Source organism: Hypanus sabinus, chromosome 12 (genome assembly GCF_030144855.1).
Source record: "Hypanus sabinus isolate sHypSab1 chromosome 12, sHypSab1.hap1, whole genome shotgun sequence".
In the NCBI taxonomy this organism is placed as follows: domain Eukaryota; kingdom Metazoa; phylum Chordata; class Chondrichthyes; order Myliobatiformes; family Dasyatidae; genus Hypanus; species Hypanus sabinus.
The window spans coordinates 61,607,389-61,633,573 of NC_082717.1; the positions used below are offsets into that span (position 1 = coordinate 61,607,389).

General features: G+C 38.8%; 1 protein-coding gene across 2 annotated transcripts in view; it reads left to right on the plus strand.

Moving 5' to 3' along the window:
* Nucleotides 1-26,185, plus strand: part of cnksr3 (cnksr family member 3) — a 108,951-nt gene that overhangs the window by 48,817 nt on the left and 33,949 nt on the right. For both annotated transcript variants that reach the window (XM_059986053.1, XM_059986054.1), the window contains exons 2-6: nucleotides 1,038-1,201; nucleotides 13,872-14,074; nucleotides 17,212-17,299; nucleotides 22,120-22,161; nucleotides 24,779-24,898. In XM_059986053.1, coding sequence (XP_059842036.1) covers nucleotides 1,038-1,201; nucleotides 13,872-14,074; nucleotides 17,212-17,299; nucleotides 22,120-22,161; nucleotides 24,779-24,898 — 617 coding nt within the window. The remainder of the gene's footprint in view (nucleotides 1-1,037; nucleotides 1,202-13,871; nucleotides 14,075-17,211; nucleotides 17,300-22,119; nucleotides 22,162-24,778; nucleotides 24,899-26,185) is intronic.

The window sequence follows — 26,185 nt, forward strand, 5'->3', positions numbered from 1 at the left end:
CTGGTGCTTTGTCCTGATGGGTCATCTCCCTCCATCCAAATTTGTTGTGCGGAATGACTACAAGGGATCCCTGGACTGGCTGCTTTCTCCCCTTTCTACTCCTGGTGGTCACCCATGTAATATCTGAACCCTGAACACTCTGGGAGTGACCACCTCTGTAAAAGTTTCATTTTTGTGGTTTTTGCCCTCCCGGATGATCCTGACTGTGAACAGCCAGCTCCAGCTCGACCTTGTCAATCAGGAGCTACAGTTGAGTGCAGTTCTTGAAGCTGTAGTCATCAGAAAGACTATGATGTACCCTGAAATCCTACTTCTTACAAGGGAAGCATTCCGCTGTCATAACTAGCATCCTGACTATACTTGTTATACCTCTGACTTCGTAAGCTTCTGTTCTAGCCTGCAACTGTTATTGCCCAAGCCTCTTGAACCAAAACCTAGCCACTCTAGCATTGTCCACTCCAACAGCGTCTGCTTCCATTTACACCTTGCTGCTTTTTAATTGGCTGCTGCTAAATGCCTAAGTGATCATTATGAGTTCAAAGGGACCCAAGATCTTATTAAATCTCATACTGCCTCACCAACGAACAATTTCTCACGGTGATTGCAGCCCATTGAAAACTCAGACTTGGGATGGAATGGCTTGCCTTTCTTCCTGCTTACGGTCCTCAGCTGCCTCAGTAATGTAGACTGTACCTTTGCCTGTCAGGCTGTCATGATCTACAGTTCTCTTTAAACCTCACATTATCTCTCTGTCCTTTTCAAAACCTGTCACTCTAAATTTTGGATCAGCTATTTAAAGTAGCCTCTGCTGATTTTCTGCTTGATTAGGCAAAATCCCTGGTAAGGTACTATGGCACTTTTTGAGATGAAAGCAGTTTGATTTGTTTTTATTCCTCAGTAAATATTCATGATTGATCTTGTAATTTTCCATAAAATTAGTTGACCAGTAACGTTAATATGATTCGTGATTTTAAATTCTATACAAACTATGAAAAACTTGCAGTCGAATGTTTCATGTGGTATTTCTTCTTGTGAAGGATTGGATGATTGCCTACAATGCTATGTTCACAATTTTGAACGGGAGAAAATAAATGGTGAGCAGCTTCTCCAGATTACTCATCAGGATCTTGAAGAATTGGGAGTTACACGCATTGGTCACCAGGAACTAATCCTAGAGGCTGTGGATCTACTTTGTGCTTTGGTAAGTTTAACTTTTTTTTAAAGTAACTATTTTCATGAGTTTAATGAATGTGTGCTGTATGGACACAATCTAAGGCTTAGATGCTAAGCGATTTAAAAAGCCTAAACTATAAAGTGACTGAGAGTGATCAAAGCAGAATGAGAAATTTTGAGATGCAGAAGTAAAGTTGGTTTAAAGTGTACATTTGTGGGAAATTTTTCATTGATGTTGTAGACCGGTATATCTAGATGGAATAAGCTGAAGTCTAGTTCAGGGACATTTGAAAACGTTTACATATTAATATGAGAATGCTAAAGGATAATTACCTGAAATAATATCTTGGAAAAGTCTGCTGGCTCATTTCCCTTTCCACTGTTACTTAGTTTGTGTTCTGGCCAGTGGATTTAAGTTGGTCAGAGAAATCCCTATCCCACTGCTCTTTACAATCCTGTCATCTTTCCATTGTTCATCAATTATTAGAGTGTGACTGGGGAGGGAAATGTAAATTTCTGAGGAAGAATTATTTTGTAAATAAAAGTTAAATATATTTACTTTAAAAACTTAGTTATAACCTCTGAATTTTTAATGGGCTTTCAGCTTCTCCACTGATTTAAACATTTAATTTCCTGAGATATCTCCAATGTAAGATTACTTTTCTGCCTGTAGCAATTCTTCATCTGTTCTGACTACAGAAGCTTTATTTGGGATATGTCAATGATTTAAATGTCAAGGTAGTTTGATCAACTGGATTCTTGGTGATAAAGGAAGGGTGTGGTGGAAGTGGTCCTGTTAGATGTTAAAAATTACAAAGGGCTCTGAGAGGGGTATAGGGAAGATTTTCATTATCGCTGAAGGATAAAAATCAGGTATTCTGGTAATCACTTGTGGATTTGTAAAGGAATTAAGTATATTTTTTACTGTAAGAATGTGAAATTCACATCATTTGTACCTGGACTTTCAATGCCTGAGTGGTTCCACAGGATACTAAATCGTGTGCAATGGCCCCTCTGTACCAGATGGTGATGCAACCAGTTAGAATACTCCATAGTACATCTGTAGAAATTTGCAAATGTCTCTGGTGACACATCAATTCTTCTTAAACATAGATCTTCAGAGACGTTGACACCCAGGAACTTGCTATTGTTGACCCTTTCCACTTCTGATCCCTCTCAGGGCTGGTGTGTATTTCTTTGACTTCCCCTTCCTGAAGTCTGCAATCAATTCCTTGGTCTTATTGGCATGGAGTGCAAGATTGTTGCTGTGACATCACTCAATCAACTGACTTATCTCACTCTTGTACACCACCTCATCGCCATCTGAAATTCTGCCAACAATGGCTAAGTTGTTGGCAAGTTTATAGATGACATTTGAGCTGTGCCTACCACCCAATCCTGGGTGTAGGGAGAGTAGAAGAGGGGGCTAAGCACACATCCTTGAAGTACACCAGTGTTGATCCTCACTGAGGGGGAGATACTATTTCCAATCCGCACAGACCATGGGTACCTGGTGAGGAAGTAGAGGACTCAGTTGCAGAGGGAGGTACAGAGGCCCAGGTTTTGGAGCTTGGTGATTTGAACTGAGGGTATGATTGTGTTGAAAGCTGAACTGTAATCAATAAACAGCAACCAAACGTAGGCATTGCTGCTGTCCAGGTGATTCAAGGCTGGAGAGCTAGTAAGATTGTATCAGCTGTAGACCTATTGAGGTAATTGGCAAATTGCAGTGGGTCTAAGTCCTTGCTGAGGCAGGAGTTGGTTAGCCTTAACCAATCTTGCAAAGCACTTCATCATAGTAGATGTGAGTGCCACTGGACAATTGTCATCGAGGCAGCTCTCCCTTCTCTTCTTGGGCACTGGTATGATTGCTGCCCTTTTGCTCCAACTGCAGCAGTGAGAGGTTGAAGATGTCCTTGAACACTCCTGCCAATTGGTTGGCACAGTATTTCAGAGCTTCACCAGGTACACCATCTGTGCCTGTTGACTTGTGACAGTTCACTCTCTTTAAAGATGTTGTGACATTGGTCTCTGAGGTAGAGATCACAACATTGCCAGATGCTGCAGGGATTCACACAGGTGCAGTTTTATTCTTTCTTTCAAAGCATTCATAAAAGCATTAAATTCATCACAGCCATTCATGATGTTAGGTTTCACTTTGTAGAGAAGTAATGGCCTGCAAACCCTACCAGAGCTGATGGGCATCCGATTCCAAATCTAAACTCAATTGGAATTGTTTTTCTCTCCCTTAAAATAGACTTCCATAGGTTGCATCAGGACTACTTGTATAATTCTTGAATGCCACAAACCTAGCCCTCAGCAGACTACAAATCTCCTGGTTCATCCACAGTTTTGGTTTGGTATGTTTTTGAAAGTATGCACTGGTATACACAGGTCTTGATGAAGTTTGTGACAACTGGGGTGTATTCATTTAGACTCAAAGATGAATCCTTGAAGGATGGATGAGTGAAGTCTGAATGATCGTTTCCTGTCAATCACCTTAAGTACAGATACTCCCGCACCTTGTATCACTTTATGGACATACAATTATGAGCTATTTTGTGTCTTTATTGTGCTTTTTGTTATTGTGATCTTCATCTTTTTTTTGCGCTGAATAAGATTCAGAGTAATAATTGTTTCCTTCTCCTTTACACTTGTGCACTGGAAATGATTTAAAAACAAGTTTGTATCTTAAGCCTGTTTTCCAAGAAAACAATTAGAGATAGCCAGACTAAATAGAAATGTCCACTTCTGAAGGTTTTGAAACAATTGGAAAGATTTTATTTTTCCATTTTAATAAGGGACACCAACAAGTGATTTGGTATATGTTTAATATGGAAAAAACATCCAAAAGGTTATAAGACACTAACGTTGGCAAGTGACCTTCCAGAAAGATTGGCATTCCCAAGGCAGGAAAAAATACCTGTTGAAGTTGCTGTTCAAAACTTGAGTGCTTAGTAGTGGTTTCTCTTGCAATTAGGCAATTCCTTTACACATTTTTCCTTGAAGTGATAGCCACTCAACTCAATTGTTGTAAATTGTTTTTCTTGTATGAAAGGAGGAAATCAGAAGGTCACTTGCTTTCATTAATAGGAAGCTGTAATTGCAGTTGAATTCAATCCATGTTTTAATTTGAACATTATTCAAAATACAGTCAACAGTTGAAGTTCAGTGTGCTTGATGAGTAGCTGCATTGACTTGGATTTCCGAACCCATCCTCCAATTAAGCAGGCTTGATTGAAACAGCATTAGACTGCAGATTCAAACTGGTTTGATTCAAGTGATTGGAAAATCTAAATTCCATTGCATCACTTTATAATCTGATAGAGTAGACTGCTAACAGTACGTTAAATACTGCTAACAGTAACTTAAATCCATTAGCCTTTTTTGTAAGCTTGTATTCAAAACTTCACATGTATGAATTGTGCTGCAGTTGACATTTTAATCTGTGATGTTTAATTTTGAACAGTTCTTAAAATCTATGACTGTTTTGCTGTGATGTGTTAGTGGATTTTACTTGTTCCTTAATCCTGAATGATGCTTTTCAAGCAATCCTTTTCTTCAGGTTTAAGATGGCACTACTGAAGGAGGGCAACAGCTCACTAGTGGTTTTCAAAGCAAGAAATACGACTAAATACTCTATTATAACATTCTATGTGGAAAATTGTGGTAAATGATCACCAGTAACAGTGAAGAGGTGAAAAGGAGAGGCTGATCGTAGGGTCGAGGTGCATGGGTGCAAAACAGTCTGAGTGTAGTTGAGATGTGTTCAAGTGGTGGGAGCAAGGTTGAGGAATGTGTGAGATGGAGATAAAGAGAACGGAGTGGAGAAAAGTTGGACAAGAGTTGTTTTGGAGCCCGTCCACCTAAAGCAGGAGCAAGGTTGGATCAATCTAAGTGCTAGGCCAATTTAGAAACGTTACGCACAGCCTGGAACGTGGGGCTTAGGCCAGAGTGTATCATTTTGGCAGGCCCTGGGCCCTAGTATGGGGAACTACCCTGTGCTTGGACAGTTTAAACATTGGGCCAGATGGACTAAAAAGGCAAAGTGCCAGGACAAGAGGTGAGGGTTGGGGCTGGTTCTGCTTTGCAACATTTTACTCCACTCACTTTTGGCACTGAAGCTGTGATGCCCTGGCTACTCCTATGAAGTCTCCAGGCTTCATAGCGATTTTCACAGATTGAAGCTATGGGGCCACGTTTTGTTTAGAATGCTGATGCGTGCTTATTGTCGGCATGGTCTGTTTTTCTTCCCTCTCTGTGCATTGGATATTGGTCATTTTTTAAAATTGTGTCCTTTTGGATTTCTTGTTCAGTAGCTGCCTGTAAGCAGAGGAATCTCAAGTTTGTATAATTTATACATTGTACTTTGATTCTTGTTTAACCTGCCAACCAGCAATCTTTATCTAAAGATGTTTGGTTCATCAAGTGTCTTTGTATAGTGAACATGCAGATCAGGCAATAAATGTTTGCACACTCTTTAAATTTGAAGCATACCATTATCTAATCAAACCCAGTCCTCACCTTTTTCTGAATCCGGTCTAAATGCATCATAGGCTGCAAGCAGTCTGATCCAGGCATCTATTGGAATCTTTGGTTTAAAGGTTCCAGTGTTTTGCTAAGAAGCAGTTATTCACTCAACAGTCAAATGGACTTTAAATCACCTGTTGTTCTCATTGGGTTACTTCAGCCTAACATTTGACATATTAGGAGAATTTCCTGTGTGTAATCTGTCTCTGGAATTTTTGAAAATACGATGTATCTGTACCACTTTTCTTGGGCCTGCTCTTTTATCCAGCTGTTTAGACTATACAACATTCCTTTTGTAGACATGAAGTAAAAAGTTAATGAACCATGTTTACTGCTAGAGATTTGCATATTCTAGTGTAACTGCTCAATTGATGCTGCAGTTTATTCAGTGTCACATGATTCCCCAGAGATGCTTCATATTTGTCATGCAACATCCCGAGGCTGTGACAGGCACAGCATAAATACACATAGTCCTTTTTCCCCACACAGTTTTCCTCTCCCTCTTTTTTTTCAGCATTTTATGTGTAGTGTTGTATTAGGGGTTGTAAATACTTTTTTATAACTTCTTCCTTCCCTGCTACTTTTGCCCCACAGCAATCTGCTTAAGAAATTTAAGGAAATTCTCCTCCTTAAAAACATCCGTAAACAATTGAGTTGAAGTCCAGAGAAGGAAAGCTCTCTGAGAAAATAATGTTATGCAATAAAATACCACCTTGGTAAATGACATGAGAACTAACTTTATGTCGCAAGTTAAAGTCTAACATGGAACATATGGAGGCTATTAGCTTGAACACGTTCTCACTGGACAATAAAATGTGGCATGCACTGTAAACATCATGACTCACTGGCAGGAAATTGCATACCAAAGATGCACTGAGAACAATTTAATAAAACTTTAGACAGACAATATCTATATGCATTCTGCTTTGGGTGGCCCACACTATTTTTAACATTCTTATGGCTTAGAAGATGAAGAGGAAGGAAAGTGGAGGAAGTTCACCAAGCATGCTAATCATCCCAAACAATTGTTTTGCTGGATACAGTAGTGATGCTGGCTCTTGAATGTGGAAAAATTTTCATATTTGAAAGCACAGATTCTGTTTCCATTTGAGCAGGATATGTTGAGAACATTTGCTCCTATTAAAGATGACTTTAAGGTCAGTGGGTAAATTTGTCACAGGCTGAAGCCCAAGGGTACGTAAAAAGGAAAGTACTTGTGTGGTGAGATAAGAATAGTACTAGAACAGAAATGTGATTTCAATTTTTGGCTTTGGGTTCTTCTGAGAAGCTGGTTTGTCTCCAACAGAACATCAGCTTAGCTTATCTGTTGTACTGACATTGAGTGAATCTTTTTTTAAGTTGAACATGGAAATGGTTCAATTGGCATATAAATACTTAGGATGTGAATTGTCTTCAGCATCTTTTCCGTTTATGTCTTTGATACTTTTGATAGGTTGGGACTAAATTATAATGAGAGATACTGTTTGACCCATTTAATGACTAACTCATGCCAAAATGTGTTTGAAAGTTTTGACACTATTGATGAATGTTGCGTCAAAGTCATATCTTGCTATCTCGACTGGAGGTTTAAGATGTGCAGTATAACAATGAGTGGAATCTTTTGTTTCATTCCATATCCTTAGTTAGTACTGCAGTGGAATTTTTAGATTTTTCCTTTGCAGAGGGAAGATGTTAACTATAAAGAAGCAATCTATAATCATCTGTTATTTACCTAGCCATCTTTGTAGATTGAGAGCAAGTCTATTCTCAAGTCTTATGACCACAGTTATGTTATTTTCTGTGTGCCAAAAATCCTCATCCACATTTTCTGAGGTTTGCATGTGTGGTTAAGAGATTTTCCTATATGAAAGATAATACTGGGGACAATTTTGCCAGATCTTTTCACTAGTTTGCTTGTGATTTCAGAACATTTAGTTCTGAGGCTGAGGGGATGAATTTTATACATGACTTCATGAAATGTAGAGAAGTGGATCCTGGTGACCTTTATACAACTCGTCTTTAAAAGGAGAAATGAAGAAAAAAGCCACTGATCCAGTAGCACCCCATTATCTCCTCAGGTCTTGCAAGAAATAATCAAGCCATCTAACCAAATAAATGAGAGAGGTGTTCATTCACGCAAACTGAGGCCTTTTGGCCTTATAAGAGAAATTTAGAAGTTTCATAGATATTTTTAAGCATTGATTTAATGTTGTAATTTTATTTATTAGTTTCTACTTTGGATTTTCAGTACACAGTAATTAGACTGGTGAGTGCTACTTTAAAAGTTCTGCTACTTTGGATTTTAGGAATCAGAAGGTAAATGTATGCAAGGCATAGTTGTGTACTTAACAGAGACACTAACTATAAAAAGTATATGCTGTGGGTAAATATTTCTGTGTCTATGTAACCAGTGTTACTGCTGCATTGGGCAGACTATTCTAGCTGGAATGCTTTTGGTATTTTCTCCTGTTTGGGATCGTAGAATCAGTTACTCTTTAAATGCATCATTTGAACTAAAACAAAAACCAGCCATGCTAAATATAACTCTGGTTCCTTCACTAAAAAAAGCTAACTGTCTGCTTGGATTCTGTCTCTGGTATTCCTGTTATACTATCTGGCAGACCTTTTACTCTCTTTTTTCCCCTCTGTTCTGCCAGTAAAAACTCAAACTTTTATAAGAGTGCCTTGAGATTAGCGTTCTTTCCAGCTAATTCCTTGGCTCATAGTGGTTGCTGAAAGCTGCATCAATAGATGAATACTTGGATTGTATATTGTCTTAATCGTTAATGCTACAGGAACTTGAGTATTGGGAACACAAGTAAGCTATCTGACCCTTAACCATTTTCTGTCATTTATCAAGATCATGGCTGATGCATTTCTTCAGTGCTGTTTTTCTATGCTTTCTCCATATCTCTTAATTCCTTTAATACCCAGAGGTGGACGGATCTTAGTTTCAATGAAGTTGATAACTGAGCTTCCACGTGTCTCTGGCTAGGAAACTCCAAAGATTTGCCACCTGATGAAGTGATGTCTTATTTCAGTCACAATTGGACTACCCATTGTTTTGATAGTGACTCCAGGTTCCAAACTCATCATCGAAACACCCACCATGTTGAGCTGATTATTTTGTATAAAAGCTTCAAAAAAATGTACTGCAAAAGGGTATAAGTATTTCTGCTCCCATTTTGTAAATATTTTTCTCTGTGCTTACAAATCAAACGCAAGCCAATAATTTTCACAAGACTGAGAATGAACATATTCAATCCTAACCAATTCTTGCACTTCACAGAAATGGAGCTATTTAAGTATTGTAATTCCAGGCACTTATTAATGTTCAAAGTATATTATATGTTGAAAATATCTGGAATCTTGTCAAGTTATCTTCATTATTGCTTTTCAGTTGTAAGTCTTATTACTGTTATTTTCAAAACTGAGCAGTTTTTGAGATTTCTTTTTCTTGGTACTGCTGCTGCATTAGCACAAATGCATAGTTCTGTGATTTTCTTTTAAAAAAAAAGACACTGCAAACATTGCAATCTTGTTAGAGGTAACAGTGTATGAAGGTGATAAGCAGGAGTCTATGCAGCAGCAGTCAATCAGAGCAGGTGTTGAATTTGCAGAATGAAGTTCATAGTTGATCTCAGCATCAGAATTCTGTGCATAAAAATCTTGTGAATTGGTGTTCAAAACTTTCAGAGAACTTCCATCTCAGGCAGAGGCAGAATGAGTCTCTGTGTGGTCACATAATTGGGTGCAGGAGCTTGTTAATAAGGTGATGTCACAGTTAGTACAGACAAGGAGCTCCAAGGTGACTATATATTAGGTCTTTATTTTTCAAATGGAAGTATCTACTTAATAAATTCAGCTTCTCAGTAAATAGACAGACACTAACTGATGCCTGTGAAACATAAGGCATAGGAAGTAATTTATGAAGAATTTTATCAGTTCATGGGTCCAGCAAAACAATGGAGATGGCTGTTAAGGTTCATGGACTTTGGAGACAAAGAACTGGTCTTCAGAGAGATTAATGCACTGTGGCTTGGAGGATGAGTGGTTGGATGGAAGAACACCAGCAAATTACAAGGTGGTATTACTATTCTTGTAAATCTGGAATAAAGTGGTCAGTGTACACAGAAGTTCCTAATGTGGCCAGCCATTGTCCAATGCATCCGAGTTTCATCCCTTTTCAATTTAACCTTGGCTTGAGGTTTTTCGCCCACGTGATAAATGAATATCAAAAAGAAAAGAGGGATAAGTTTAAGATGATAGGTAAGAGTTTTTGGGATGAATTGAGTGGGAGGTTTTGTTTAGACAGAAAGTGGTTCATATCTGGAACTTGCTGCCAGAGGAGGTGTTGTAATCTGATACAGTCACTAAGTTTAAGGAACAATCATCTAAACCGGCAATGCATAGAAAGGTAAGGACCTATTGTGGGCAGATGGGAATAGTGTGGATTCTGGAAGACTCCAAAATTCCTGAGGTTTAAAGCTTGTAGAAAAGTGGAGAAAGAAAGGCAATATCAGAATAGAGGGAGAGGAACTGGAAATTATTTTTCCTTCATTTACAGGTTGTTGATGTTCCTAGTATCACATGTGCTTTTGTTTACTAAACAAGAATTCTCATTCTTCTGGAGTTCTGATGCAGGGTTTCATCCCAAAACCTTGGCAGTTATTTTCCCCACAGATGCTGCTTGATTCACTGAGGTTCTCCAGCAGATTTTCTTCCCTTATTCTGGAGCAGTCCCTCAATGTCAAGGATGTACTTGTTCCAATTTCTGTGATTCCAAAATGCCATGAGCATGATATGGGTCGCCAGACTCTTCCTAATGCGTGGCTGGTAGTGCTTAATGGACTGCTTGGTTTGGGAGGTGGGATATTAGTTCCACCATATTTCATTGGAATTCCTTGTCCTCCTTGTATTGTGGCTTTGAGAATGAATCCCTTTAGCTATCAACCTTAAATCTCTTACCATGATTTTGGAATAGTCACTGCTTGTTTCAGAAGTTCGGTATTGGAATACAGATGCTGTAGTCCAGGTATTAGAGCAGATGGAATATAATTAGACCTATAGCTGGCATGCAAGTCTGTGAGAGGGCACTAACGTTGATTTGATTATCCTGCCAGTAGATTTGGAGAACCTTGTGGAGAGTGTTGCTCATATCCACTGCTTTGCAATGCCTAGGAAATCTATCTCAGAAGTGTTATAGGAGTTCAGGGATCACTTCTGTTTATTAAACAATCAGCGTTTGGTAGTTGTGAGATCTTGATTTTACTACTTTTGCGTCAGACCTTCAATTCACATTTGCTTTTGTGTGTGTTGGCACCACAGTAATCATTGTGGAATGTTTGAAATTTCAGCTGCTAATAATAACTCTTCATGGAAATGTAAAAAAAATTATTACACATGCATTTTAGCATTGCACCTACTGCTCCACCATAAGCAATTAATTTGCAAACTTCTGAATGTAGCTTGTTATATAATGTAGCAGCTTGTGCAGTTTTCATCCTACAAACCGGTTACCTCAGTATTCAATTCATGTTGGGTGTGCTCAAATCTGACATAAACCTCCAGGTAACTTCCATGCTTAGACCAGTTTGTATTAATATGTTGTACACACCATCTGGCATATTGTGCTGCATATCAAACCTATATTTTGCTGACACATGAATTTATTTTCTATGTACAATATAACTGCATTAATCTGTCATTCTCCGGTCTTTCGCAGAATTTAGACCGTAAGACCTAAAAGCAGAATTTGGCTAATTGACCCGTTGACTTCGCTCTGCCATTCTGTCCTGGCTGATTCATTTTTCCCTCACCCCTGTTCGCCAGGATTTTCCCTGTGACCTTTGGCCTCACTAATGAAGAACCTATCAACCTCTGCACTAAATATACCTAATGACTTGGCCTGCACAGCTGTCTGTGGCAATGAATTCCACAGATTCACTACCTTCTGGTTAAAGATAATATCTTTATCTGTTCTAAAGGGACTTCCTTTTATTCTGGAGCTGCCTTCTGATCCCACTATTGGAAATATGTTCTCCATGTACACTTTATCTAGGCCTTTCAATATTCAATAGATTTCATTGAGCTCTAACCCCACCTCCGCACCCCGTTCTTCTAAACTCCAGTGAATACAGATCCACCTTCTGGACTGAACTTTCCAACTCACTTTTAATTAATTTTTTTTTAAATGGTAAGCAGAGCAATACACTTAGTGACTCAGATGATATTGGAAGAGTGTGAGAAAACAAACAGTGGCAAGTTGAATGTGAGTGCAGGAAGCAGGGCCTTGGTGAATTGAATCGGAGCATCAGCCGGAAAGCAAGGTGCTAAGTGAGATTTCTGAACAATCTGAGCATAGTTTGACTGCATTTTGATCCTCCCTGTCACTGTCCGGTTTATATTAACGGGTGGAATTACAATCACCGGGCTGTTTTGTGTCCTCTGGACAGTGCAATGTATCATTTACATATTGAAGTAGATAGATATAATGCACAGTCAGTCCTCCAGCTGATGGTTTTACAAAATACTGATGAACAGTAATGACCAGATCATCAGAGCACACCAGTGGGGAATGGGATTTAAATGAAATGTAGTATTTTCTCTGGAGCAAATTTCTGTGGCCGAAAGAGACGAGAATTGCTGCTGCCAATACTTTCAGAGAACTGGTCTGATTGGCTTGAAAGCGACTGGCATTCTGCAGTTTCTTTCATATGGAGTATTTGCAGTAGCAGTCATTACAAAAACAATGCATAAAGAAGGTATATCATCAAACAAAATTTCCTTCTGAGTTGCATACTGGAAAATAGATTTACCTAATGATTACACATTTTACTGTAGCTGAAGTATCTGTCTTAAAGTTAACCTTTCCTTGTTTTTAAAAATTCTGATGAAGCAATGCATTCTCATTAGAATTTTTCTCCTGTAAGTCTCATGTATTCTTATCTTCAAGGATTTTTATCCACATACAGTACTGTGTAGAAATTGTATGTGTGTGTGAATACGTAAATGAGTGTGTGTGTCTCTCTCTCTCACTCTCTCTCACTCTCACTCTCACTCTCTCTCACTCTCACTCTCACTCTCACTCTCACTCTCTCATAAGTGGTAGAGGAGGAGTGCCAAGCCCCATTGGCTTGGGTGCAAACACACCCAGCCCTGAGACATCAGGCAAGGTCATTTGATTCTAAACAATTAGTTTATTGATCATTACAGAATCTCTCTGGTGCTTGCTGCTCCCTCCCCTATCCCCCCCCCCCTTTCCCCAACCATAATTTTCCTTTCTCTGCCCCGTTCCCACTCATTTCACAATGGAGACCCAAATCAGAATCAGATTTATCATCACTCATATATGTCATGACAGCATATTACATAAAACTACTACAGTACTATGCACAGGTAGGCACCCTAGCTACATGTATGTGCCTAAGTATCGATTATCTTTCATAGTACAAAGCTATTTAGATAAGAACTGCAACTGGATAAGGCTATCTGGCCCTTCTTGCATATACATGCATCTTCACATCTTACCAGCACTCCAAAAATCTACCACTTTACTCCTGCATCAATTTATCTTGCTCTAAAGTCCATTTTCTATTTCTCACCATTTGCAATCTTATTTCCTACTCTAGTTATTATCATAAGAATTTGAAGTTTTGCTCTTGCATTAAAGACCTGCTTTTTCTGTCTGTCAAAAGGAGCACTGCTAATCTGGTGAACATCACAGAATACTTCCTTTCACTTGACAAAAACATCCTTGCACAATATTCCTGTCTCCTAATTAAAAACAATTACTATCTCTTTATTCCCATAGTTTTACACTTGTTAACGTCTTTAATGTGGTATGTTATCAAATGGTTTGAACAGTCCATTAATAAAACACAACTGCACTGTCTTGCCTTCAATACTCACCATTGCTTAATCAGAGAACTCCATTACAATAATGCAAACCTTCTCTGATTGATTCAATTTTCATTAGCTATGCCTTTCCAATGTCAATTAACTTTGCTGTCTATCTTGTCTCTAATGAAAGCTTCCCTACAACTAACTGCAGTTGCTAAGCTGGTTCTGTTCCCGTTCTTAAATGTGCTCTGGCTCCACCCTCATGTCCAAGGAAGATTTGGAAATTCAAGGTCTTTTTGACTTTTTTTTTGTTTTTTCAATTGTAGAATTTTGGTTTGGAAACAGAAAGTATGAAGAATTTGGCCCTGAAATTACGGATTACAACAAGTGGCCTGCAGAATTTTATCAGTGCAAGAAGAAAAGGTGTTACTTATGATGGTGCAACTTCACGCAAACCTCCCAATGAATTCCTTACCTCAGTTGTGGACCTCATTGCTGCTGCTAAGGCTTTGTTGGCTTGGCTGGACAGGTAAGCTAAGAGTTAATGTAAACTAGTGTCCTACTGGATACTGTGAAAATGATAGTTGCTCTGGAATTGGTTGAAGTTAATGGCCAACAATTGATAGATTTTATTCCTGTATAAGAGATGTAAAAGCAATGTGGGCTTTTATCAATTTTTTTTTGAGAATGTAGCTGATGTTGACTTATCAAACTGAAATGAACTTCAATTTCAAAGTTTAAAATGAACAGTTAAGATCCCATCAATTGGCAATCGTGAAAGGGGTTTAGATTTCTATCTCTTAAAATGCTCTGCTCTCTAACTGCCGGGGATGTCAATGTAATATTTTGATTCAAAACATAACCATTTAAATTCTACCGAATGCATCACGTCATTATTCTTCAAAATGTATCCTTAAATTCCTGGTACCATCTTGGACAATCATTGTTGTATTTATAATGTCAGTTAAGATCCACTCATGTTTGGTTAATTTTCAACTATTTGAATCTGCCAGAGCCTGTCACTCACAATAAGTAAGACAGTATTAAATGTACCCTACATTAAACACTGCTGCAAGTGCTGCTGATTAAGGGATAAGGGTGGTTGGGGGACTAAGCTTAATTTAACAAGCTGGAGGAACTCAGCAGGTCGGGCAGCCGGAAACGTTGACTGCTCATTTCCACCGATACTGCCCGACCTGCTGAGTTCCTCCAGCTTGTTTGTACATGTTAATTTGACCCCAGCATCTGCAGTATACTTTGTATAAGCTTAATTTAACATTAGTCAACAGCAGTTTCCAAAAACTAGTTCCTTATTGCTTTACTACTACTTAAATATATGAACACTTACCCTTGTCTACATTTGTGAAAACTCTCTCTGCAATTGCTGGTCTTGAAATCCTCCTTTTCATTATTTCATTTATCATTCTGAATGGTGTGTTTCTTACAGCACGTCAAGTGTACTTGGTTTGCCAACCTGTTGTCCACTTGTAATTTGTTTTTGTTTTATTGTCATGTTTTTCATTGCTACTGAAGTTAGCATCAAGTGACTTTCCTTTTTCTGAATGTTATCACTTCCTGCTGAGGAACCGGGAAGCTTTCCCATTCTGATGAGAATTGATCGGAGAATCCCAGGGTAAAGAGGAGGGAATTATGATTGCAGTTGTTACTCTAAAGCCTTGCCTGTTGGACCATTCTTGGGACATTGAAGGCTGTCTATTTCTATGCTCTAAACACTTTCTTGACTACACAGTAAAATAAATTAACCATTTGCATTTGTATTAAAACTCTACAAAGTGCATCATATTCACAATAGCATTTGGTTCTAAAACGAGGACAAATTTTGAGCAAAGTAACATATCTACTAATCCATCTCCCTCTGGTGCTCCCTCGCCCCCTTTCTTTCTCCCGAGGCCTCCCGTCCCATGATCCTTTCCCTTCTCCAGCTCTGTATTACTTTCACCAATCATCGTTCTTGCTCTTAGCTTCATCCCACCCCCTCCGGTCTTCTCCTATCATTTCCCCCTCCCCCCACTACTTCCAAATCTCTTACTATCTTTCCTTTCAGTTAGTCCTGACGAAGGGTCTCGGCCCAAAATGTTGACAGTGCTTCTCCTTATAGATGCTGCCTGGTCTGCTGTGTTCCACCGGCATTTTGTGTGCGTTGTATCTACTAAAAATCAGTTTTGGATAGTTCAACAATGGTGGAAGTGTGCCAGTTACAGGAATCATGTTGAATTTCTGTATCATTTTTACCTTTGGTTCCAATTTACAATTACAAAAGAGATGAGGCAGTTTTCTTCGTTGATTTGTCTTTAGAATGGGAGTTGTTATCATCTGGTCTTCCTCACAATTGCTCATGCTTGTTGTCCATTTTTTAATTATCATGATAATCAAGTTTATGGAAATTGCATGCTTCATCCATTGATGTGTATGCCCAGGTGAAGTCCAAAACAGATTGATGTAGGCTGCTTCAGTTAGCTAATCATATCTTGAAAGAGACTGCACTATAAATCTTTCAGTTAATGTATCAGCTCTGCTTCATTTTAGTGTATAAACTTTTGTGCTACGGATCTGTTGGTCGCAATATCTTTTTTGCACTGACTGCACTAGGCCCAGTCAGTTTTATTAGGTACATAACAGCCCTGTTCTTTGCATCCAAAGCATTACCCACTGCAACTTCCTTCATCTCCAAAGGGATCCTGGTACTAAACATATCTTTACCCCCCCCCCCCCCTCCGCTTTCTGCAGGGATCACTGCCTCTGCAGTTCCGTTATCCAATCGTCCTTCCTCACTAATCTCCCTTAATCCTGCAAACAACCAAAGTGCTACACCCGCCCATGCACCCCCTCCCTCACCTCCACTCAGGACCCCAAACAGTTCTTCCAGGCGAGGCAGTACTTCACCTGCCTATCAGCTGGGGTTGTCTGAGTCTGATGCTCCTCTTCATTGGTGAAACACACCACAAATTTTGGGGACCACATCAGCGAACACCTCTGCACCATCTGGTACAAACAGGACTTCCGGTGGCCAAGCATTCCCATTCCCATTCCCAATCCAATATGCCAGGCTGTGATGCTTGAATATCGAATTTTCTTTCCCGGTTTAAAAAAAATTGTCCCCGCTTCCTCTATTCTCCACTCTGACCTTTCACTTCTTCTTAACTGCCTGTTACTTCCTCCTGGGTCCCCTCCTCCCTTCTCTTTCTCCTATTGTCCACTCTTCTCTCCTATTGTGCCATAGGTTTTCTATGTTTCTATCACGTTCCTTCTTCTCCAGCCCTTGACCTTTCCTACCCACCTGGCTTCACCTATCATCTTCCAGTAAACCTCTCTTCCCTCCCCCCACCTTTTTATTCTGGCATCTTTCCTCTTCCTTCAGTCTGAAGAATGGCCTTGGCCCAAAATGTCAATTGTTTACTCTTTTCATTCAATATATCAAATTATTCACTAAATTCAATTTACATGATTATATTTTGTACCAAATATCTACTTAAACTGATTTGTTTCTATTGAATTTTTGCCAATGTTATTATTTGGATGTGTTTTTGAAACTGCACGTAACTCATTCAAATGAGTTCAAAGCAATACTGGTATAAGCATCTGTATAATAAGTTTTATAGAGAGATTGCTTGCATGATTTTCTAAAAAAATTTTATTTTATTGCAGATCACCTTTTACAGGAATCAGTGATTACTCAATAATGAAAAACAAGATTATACAGCTGTGCTTGGATTTGACAACCATTGTTCAACAGGTCTGATTTAGTAATCTGGTTTTGCACAGGGTCACATTTGGGGTGGGCACTGGTGTGGAGAAACTAAGGAAGTGAGAAATCTATTCTTTTATCATTGCTTCCAGACAAATATAGTAACGTGTCCTCAAATGAACAGAGATTTTTGCTTATAATTCTGATTTCTTTTGGATTTTTTTCAAGGCATTGTAAGTTATCAGTTGCCGCAAAGAAATGATCCAATGGTATGCTTTAATCCTATGTTCGAAACTTTTTAAAAGCATCATAAGAACAAGTTAGTTTGTACTTGCAGCTAAAAGTGAAGTATACCTGAGCAGTTGCCGTGATTTTCTGAGAATTTCTTTTTGTCCTTCAGAAAGTGCTTAAACTTGAAGTAGAAATTCCATCATGAAATGAGGCTTTGTTAATCAAAAGAAAAAAATACCAGTTGAATCTTTTTGTCCCAGTGTACTGTGTAAAATCAATATACAGGCTCAGAAGGACGATGTTACCCAGTAAGAGCAACTTAATATTTCTTTCTCAGTTAAGAAATTCCAGAAACTGGTGTTCAAGGAAAATGGCTCAATCACAAGCCAATGTTCTCTGCCAATAATGGGTAACAATTAGGTCTTGTCTGTTATCTGTGTAGCTTTGCTGTGTGCCTTCTGATATTTAAGGTTGCCTATTGGTTTCTCAGTGTAGTAGTTACCTTTAAAAGAACTGATAACAAAAGTTATATTGATGAGATTAGGAACAACTTATTCATTAGACCCGTGGGCATAGGGATCTGCCCTCCATGTTGTTAAGTTTCTCAATAGTGCTTAGTTTTATCAAGACAATTTATTCTCCTCAACAGATAATGTGTTGAAGTTGTAGCAGGTTTTGAATTCTGTTCTGACAAGTGAGTTGAATTCTATGGAATGTTCTTCAGCTGTTCCTGTAAGGTTTGTATGAGTGTCAGGTCGGCATTTCTTTCAGTCTGGAAGGAAACAATGTTCTGTTGGCTTGGGATACAATTTCTCAATTGTGCTGATCTCTCCTGCAAATACAAGAACCTAGGAAAGGTTTGTGACTTGTTCAGTGTGAATTAATACTTCATTGCTCTGGCATTTGTCATTGTGAGCAGCCTTCTTCAAAAGATGTTGCTGTAGCAAGCCAGGGTAAAGTTGTTTGTCATCCCCCCCCCCTACCCCCAACACCATATATGGTCACTACAGTCCTATTAGTCATGACAGTCTTGTGCAGGTAATTTATTTGTCATTTCTTCCCACTTTTAGCAATTTTTTTGATTGGATGACTGATTTTTGCTGTACCAAATGCCTGTAGTTTCTTTATCTACTTCTGAAGAGGCTGATTTAAAATATTATGTTAACCTGCATGTACCACCTTGAAATGATTTATCTTGCTGATCAATGATGCAATGACACCCTAGCTTCCTTGCTAAGGGACTGGCATCTACTGTTTAATATATTAGAAATTATAAAATATTAATGTATAAACCATATCTACTTGCACAAAGAATGCCATGGTAATGTGGGCCTATAGATTTTGGATTGATATTTAAGTCACCGCTACTGTTAGTCATTTCATTGTTCTAGATTTATTAGTTTCAAATAGCAATGATGGAAAAAATATGCTATTTCCCTGTCCACATCACTTTTATGATAAGGATATTGACTGGGATCTTGCATTCAGGAGATACCGCAGGTGCTGGAAATCTAGAGCAATACACACAATCCGCTGAGTTCCTCCAGCATATTGTATGTATTGACCTGGGATCTTTGGTAGCACACTGGAGTCACATCCTTCCCATTTTGTCCATCCTGACTTTTTTTTATTATTATTCACTTCAATCCCTTGTGATACACCATGAAAAGCATTTACCAACTTGGTCTTGATACTTGTCATTCTATATTCAAATCATAAACCTGACCTGTTATGGAAATCATTCTAAATATTATTTCTGTGTTGAGTTTTTCATACAGTGCAATGGAGAAGTATTTCAAGTTCAAGCTCAATTGTCATTCAGCCATACCCAATTATACAGCTAAATGAAACACAGTTCCTCCAGGGCCTAGGTGCAAATCACAGAGCATAGCGTCACACACAGCACATGTAGGTAGTTGTGACAGCACATGCAGTCACAAAAATAATACAGCCACAGAAAAAAAGTGTTGGCACAAGTCCCTGAGTGGGATGACCTAAGAATGATTATACATGGGATGTTGACCTGGAGCCATGTTTCTGCAAGAACAGGTACGCAGCATTTCTTCATCTCACGCTGGGTCAGCCACTGGCAATCTGGCTTCCCTTCTGCAGAGTCTTCTTCTATCCATGTAGTGCAGTAATAGAGAAAGAACCTTGTGAAAGGGTAGCCATAATTGTACTGCATATTCCCACATCTCTCAGTGATCAAAGCATGTTTGTAGCGATCTCAGAATTGGGAAAAAACACACTGTAGAGCAACACCTCGAGGGGCCAGTCCCTAACCCAGCATGGATGATATTTCCAGTACATCAGCTGTGCTTCTGTTCTCTCCCACACCAAGCTCAGCACGTCCTCCCCTGGGTGGCTGTAACAGACGACACCATGGCACGAGTGCATAATTCGCGCAGCACCCTGGCTGGCTGTCTCGCCAATGAGCTAGACTTGCCCTATATTATATTACCAGTGTCCAACAAGGTCTTACAGTGTTTGAAACACACACGCACACATTTGCACCATTTGTTGAACCTAGAGAAGCCGCTGCAACAATGCACGTTGCCATCTTACTGGAAGAATGTTTAAATATTTAAGCAGTATTTAAATTTTTATCTAAAGTCAGTTATTTCTTTTAAGTCTTCTAAACATGTACTGCAGTGATAGGGAAAGAGCCTTGTGAGAAGATAGCCATAATTGTATGCATATTCCCTCATCTCAGTGCCAAAAGTGATCAAAGCATGATGTTTGTATTAATCTCTGGTGGAAAAAAACATCTAGCCTGCATTTGGCACATGGCTATAATGGCCCAGAGGAAATTTGGCAGATTGTTGAAATCCTGCTGACTGCTAAAGTTGTCTAGAGCAGTTTTTTGGCATTAATGCTTTACAGCACGAGTTTCTAATTTAGTTTTGATGCAGAAAAAGGACTGCTCATGGAACACTAACATTTATTCAATGGAATTTTCCTGGAAATCTGGTTCAAGTGGCATGTATTGTGTAAATAATGTCAATGGGCTTATAGAATTATTTAATACAAGCATGTCTTTGAAAGTATTTTAATTGTTATAATGGGCCAAGAATCATTGGATAGAAACAATTGGACGAATCTCAAATCTGGACAGGAACATATTTTGACATTGTTTGAAGGAGTCGTACACCATCATTTATTTTTCAATACATTTTACAAAATTAGTGGGGTTGCTAAATTCAGGCACTATGCCAATAACTGTTTTGAACTCTGAAATACTGTTGGCTGAAGGAGAGCCAGGATGAGATGGAAGGGTGGGGTGGGGGGTGAGAGTGTGGTCTGTAAAATAACCAGTTAGAGGATGTATAACAGGGTGGTTTTAATGCATGTTTGACTAATGAAATTGTTTTATTAATAGATACATCATCTGTTTGGATATCAAAGTTGCTTGGAACAATGTTCATTTGCAATGCAGACATGTAATATTCCACTGAGAATTTTTGGAAGGAATGGAAATAGATGGCTGGAGAGGGAAATGAAGGCTGCCTTTGATAGAGTGCATATGTTAACATTATACCGATGATGCTATCTTTAGAGTTGAATTGTATGCTAATTAGTAGAGAGTTCATTAAAAGAAGCTTGTATCAATCATATTCCTAAAATATTTTAATTTTCATTTTACATCCATTAAACATATTAAAACATAAAGACAACAGATTCTAGAAATATGAAATAAAATCAGAAAATGCTTCAGCTATTTGTTTTGCTAGGCAACATCTATGCAGAGAGGAAATGGGTGAAAGGTCATGGCCTTGAAACATTAACTGACTATGTCTGTCCCTTGTCGCTGTTCGATCTGCGATCTTCGGTATTTTTGTGTTGGAAATGTTACTACTAAACATGCGTGTTAAACATGTAGATGGACAGGAAAGGGTTATAGGGATATGGACCATATCCTGGCAAATGTGAATCTTGGTTGGCATGGACTGTTTGTGACACAACATCTATCTCTGTGCTCAATGGCACTATAACTCTGAAACTACTGTTATAAGGTCATCAGCGTCCAGTGAACTGAACATGTGTACAAAATGTGAGTCACTTAGGTAGAGCATTTCAATATTCTTAGATTTACCAATAAGTGAATTTCCATGGCATTATGAATTGTTTTCCTTGATAGAACTCTTGAGTAAGGAACATCAAGGTGTATATGTATGTAAATGAGTATGGTCTCGTGTCCAGTTAATTTTTAGTAGGTCATATTTGAAGCATGTAAATGACTTGTCTGAATTCTAAACAAAAAAATCTACTTGGACACCACCATGGTCCTGCTCTTGATCGTCTTACCAACCTCTCCAAAATAGTATTTTATCAACTCCTTGCTCCCTCAAGTTTGAACAATTGTTTGAAATTGTCTTTGAAATATTGAATTACTGCCAATGTTCATACTTACAATCTTTGCACCACGATATTCCTTTCACAAGAGCCAGTTAAAGTAAGCTGAGGAATAGGAAAATTAGTTGGGAAATTGCAAGGACTAATTTAGGATGACTGTTAAAACTGCTCTATATAATAATGAATGACAGAGTTAATAGAACCTTTTTGGTGGTCTAAAACTTATGGCTTTTTATTTCAATATGCTTTCACTAATTTTTATTTCATGTTCACTTTTATTCCAGGACTTCACTGTTTTTGAAATGGAAGATCGTGTTATTAATGTTGTAAGTGTTCATTCTATTTATTTGCACTTCCAATGTTAAGTATTGAGGTAAAACAAACAATGTACCCTTGTCCCACAAGTTGAAGCAATTGGAGAGCAAGGAAATTCACATATCAGCTTGAATTCTGGCTACATTTAGAGAAAGTACCCTTGGTAAGCCCATGTGATTTCTACTACCAATTAACTCCTCCACAACAAAGACCAACTATTCCCAACATTAACAAATATATTACAAGTTGCCCATTCCACATTGTGTGCAGTACAATTTGGTAAACCCATCTATCAGCAATACTTGATAGAGTTTCTCCTGTTGGTGTTCTAAGTAGCAGAAAATCTCAGTCATATTTTAACGGTTGATCCTAGTTCCTGATCTCTAATTCTATACTCTTATTTTCTAGTGAATTTCAAAAGCATATTGATATTTTTAAATTGTGTGCTTCACAATAAAATTGTAGCTGCTTTAAAATAACAATAGTTAATTGTAAAGTCATTGGATTTAGTTAAAGAAATTAAGCAATCATACTATTATGCTACTTGAAGATGGCATGATTGTTTTACATTGGGAATTTACAGTTAAGGCATGCTATATTAATAGTCCAAATTTATTTTACAAAATTGAAATATTATGTACTTTTCAAATTTAGCTTTGCCTAGCCTGCCTTTCTGAACTTGCAGGATGTTTGTTTTAATTTGGAAGATTATCTGAAGTATTAAATCTGGCACATGGAATTCAAATTTGTGATACCTCCTGGATGATTTTGATGAACATTTTCAATCTCATCTTCTTCCCGTTACAGCATCAGGCTGAAAACAGCATAACACGCCAACTTTGCTTTACCTCTGGTTTTAGTAGCTTAATGTAATTAAAGCACCTTTACAAATCCGAGTCCAGTCCAGTTGCTTGCTTCTACATTTTATGATACATAAATTTATTTAGTAGGAAAATATTAGAGGACAGCAAACAAATTTTCCAATGTTCCTTAGATTCAGGATCAGTTCCTGAGGATTGGAGAATGGCTAATGTTATCCTATTTTTTAAGAAAGGAGGGAGGGAGAAAACAGAGAACTATCGACCTGTCAGCCTGACATCGGTGGTGGGGAAGATGCTAGAGTCCATTATTAAGGATGAAGTAGTGGCATATCTAGATAGCAGTGATAGGATTGGGCCGAGCCAGCATGGATTTACCAAGGGTAAATCATGCTTGACTAATCTGTTGGAGTTTTTCAAGGATGTAACCAGGAAGTTGGACGGGGGAGATCCAGTGGATGTAGTGTACCTCGATTTTCAGAATGCATTTGATAAGGTCCCACATAGGAGATTGGTGGGTAAAATCAAAGCTCAGGACATCGGGAGGAAGACATTGACATGGATAGAAAACTGGTTGGCAGATAGAAAGCAAAGGGTAGTAGTGAATGGGTGTTTCTCGGAATGGCAGGTGGTGACTAGTGGGGTGCCGCAGGGCTCGGTATTGGGACCACAGCTGTTTACAATTTACGTCAACGATTTGGATGAAGGCATTGAAAATAACATCAGCAAATTTGCTGATGATACTGAGCTGGGTGGCAGTGTGACATGTGATGAGGATGTTAGGAGAATTCAGGGTGACTTGGATAGGCTGGGTGAGTGGGCAGATACTTGGCAGATGGCATTTAATGTTAATAAGTGTGAGGTTATCCACTTTGGGAGGAAGAACAGGAAGGCAGATTATTATCTGAACGGTGTAGAGTTAGGTAAGGGAGAAATACAAAGAGATCTAGGAGTCCTTGTTCATCGGTCACTGAAGGTGAATGAGCAAGTGCAGCAGGCAGTGAAGAAGGCTAATGGAATGTTGGCCTTTATTACAAAGGGAATTGAGTACAAGAGCAAGGAAATCCTCTTGCATTTGTACAGAGCCCTGGTGAGACCACACCTGGAGTATTGTGTACAGTTTTGGTCTCCAGAGTTAAGGAAGGACATCCTGGCTGTAGAGGAAGTGCAGCGTAGCTTCACGAGGTTAATTCCTGGGATGTCTGGACTGTCTTACGCAGAGCGGTTAGAGAGACTGGGCTTGTACACGCTGGAATTAAGGAGATTGAGAGGGGATCTGATTGAAACATATAAGATTATTAAGGGATTGGACAAGATAGAGGCAGGAAATATGTTCCAGATGCTGGGAGAGTCCAGTTTCAGAGGGCATGGTTTGAGAATAAGGGGTAGGTCATTTAGGACCGAGTTAAGGAAAAACTTCTTCTCCCAGAGAGTTGTGGGGGTCTGGAATGCACTACCTCGGAAGGATAGTGGAGGCCAATTCTCTGGATGCTTTCAAGAAGGAGCTAGATAGGTATCTTCTGGATCGGGGAATCAAGGGATATGGGGACAAGGCAGGAACAGGCTATTGATAGTAGATGATCAGCCATGATCTCAAAATGGTGGTGCAGGCTCGAAGGGCCGAATGGTCTACTTCTGCACCTATTGTCTATAAAACTACAAGCCAGCAGATTTAATGGGGAAAATCAATCAGCTACATTTTACTAAATTATATTAGTCTTTGAAGGTTTTTCTCCCCCTCCTGATTCTATTAGGATATTTGTTCTTGGTCTGCTTCAGCTATACATCATAATCCTATTTTTTTTTCCAGTGTAAAGTTCTTCATGGTATTTGTGATCAAACAATTAGATCAACTTCAGATCCATTATTGAGCCAGAGTGCTTGCCTCGAGGAAGTTCAGTTGGTAAACATCAAACCAAATGAAGGATTGGTAAGCAGGCTTTTTACTTTCTCCAATATACTTTCTTGTCTGTCATCCCTATCATTGCTATTTTCATTTGTGTTTTTTCTTCAAGTGTACCTTATAGATGTATTCTGCTTAGAATTACCTCTCATATTCCACAGTCTTGCCTCAATCATCTTTATACCCCAAAAACATATTTCAGCTGCACTGGAAAAAAGCAATTGGCTAATTAGTAATGACCCACTTTTGATTCCCAGTGAAAACCATTTTGATGATATGGTTTATATGCATTTCCCAGATTTGCTAAGGTACTACGAAAGACCTACTGGCGTAGTTCTTCAAACTTCTTGTGCCTTTAAAGTGTACCTCACCGATGTCCTTTCCACCCAGGCTTCTTGTGCTTTACTTGTTTTAAAAAGCAGGCCTCAAGCTGTGGTTTCACCAATACATCTCTTTGGATGCAGCAGATATAGAGCCCAGCTATATAGTGAGACAGGAATACTGTTTGATAAATTTGACCAACTTCGTTTCTTATTCGTGACCTTTTATTAAGTGTGTAGTATGTGAGAAATGATCAAGGCAGTCTGGAACTTAAGGTAGCCTTTCATTTTTCTGAGTTTTGGGGCAAAGCTGTGTGTGTTGAGTTGTGAGGGAGTTGACAACTTAGGGACCCGCAGTTTCCAAGAATACACAAGCAAAGGGTGTTTTCATTTATCCTTTCTGTATGTGTTCTTGACAAATCGATTACTATGGTTTACCAGCATTTTTATTTCTAAATTACAGAACTTGTAATATTTTGTTCCCAACTTCTGTTTTGAAAATATGCTGATTTTTCGTTTCTCACAGTTATATGCAATGACATGAGTGCCGGACTCCGGAATGGAGGTTCCCAGGTTCAAATCCAATCTCAAGTATGCTTCCCATGCATGCGGGGTTGAGTGTTGAGCTCGCAACTCAACCTTGTAAAATAAAGAAAAAAAAATACTGCGAAATGTCTGTGTGAGGAGTGGCACGCCACACAGTCTTTCGTCCTGCACCTTGTAAGGCATGAAACTGCCCGACGCTGGCCTCTCAGGCCTGAGGCGACGTCATCATCCATGCAGTATCTCATTCTATGATGGTGTCAGTCATTTATAATCCTCAACTGCCAGCATCTCAGAAGGCAAAACTGAAAAGAACCTATTTTCCACCCATTTCCCTGGTCTCAGTATAAAATAACTAATTTGCAAGAGTTTCTGCAGAATGTATGCATTAAGTTGAATATTTTCAGAACTCTTGCATGTGGCTGATATTCTGACTCTTCATTACGGCTCA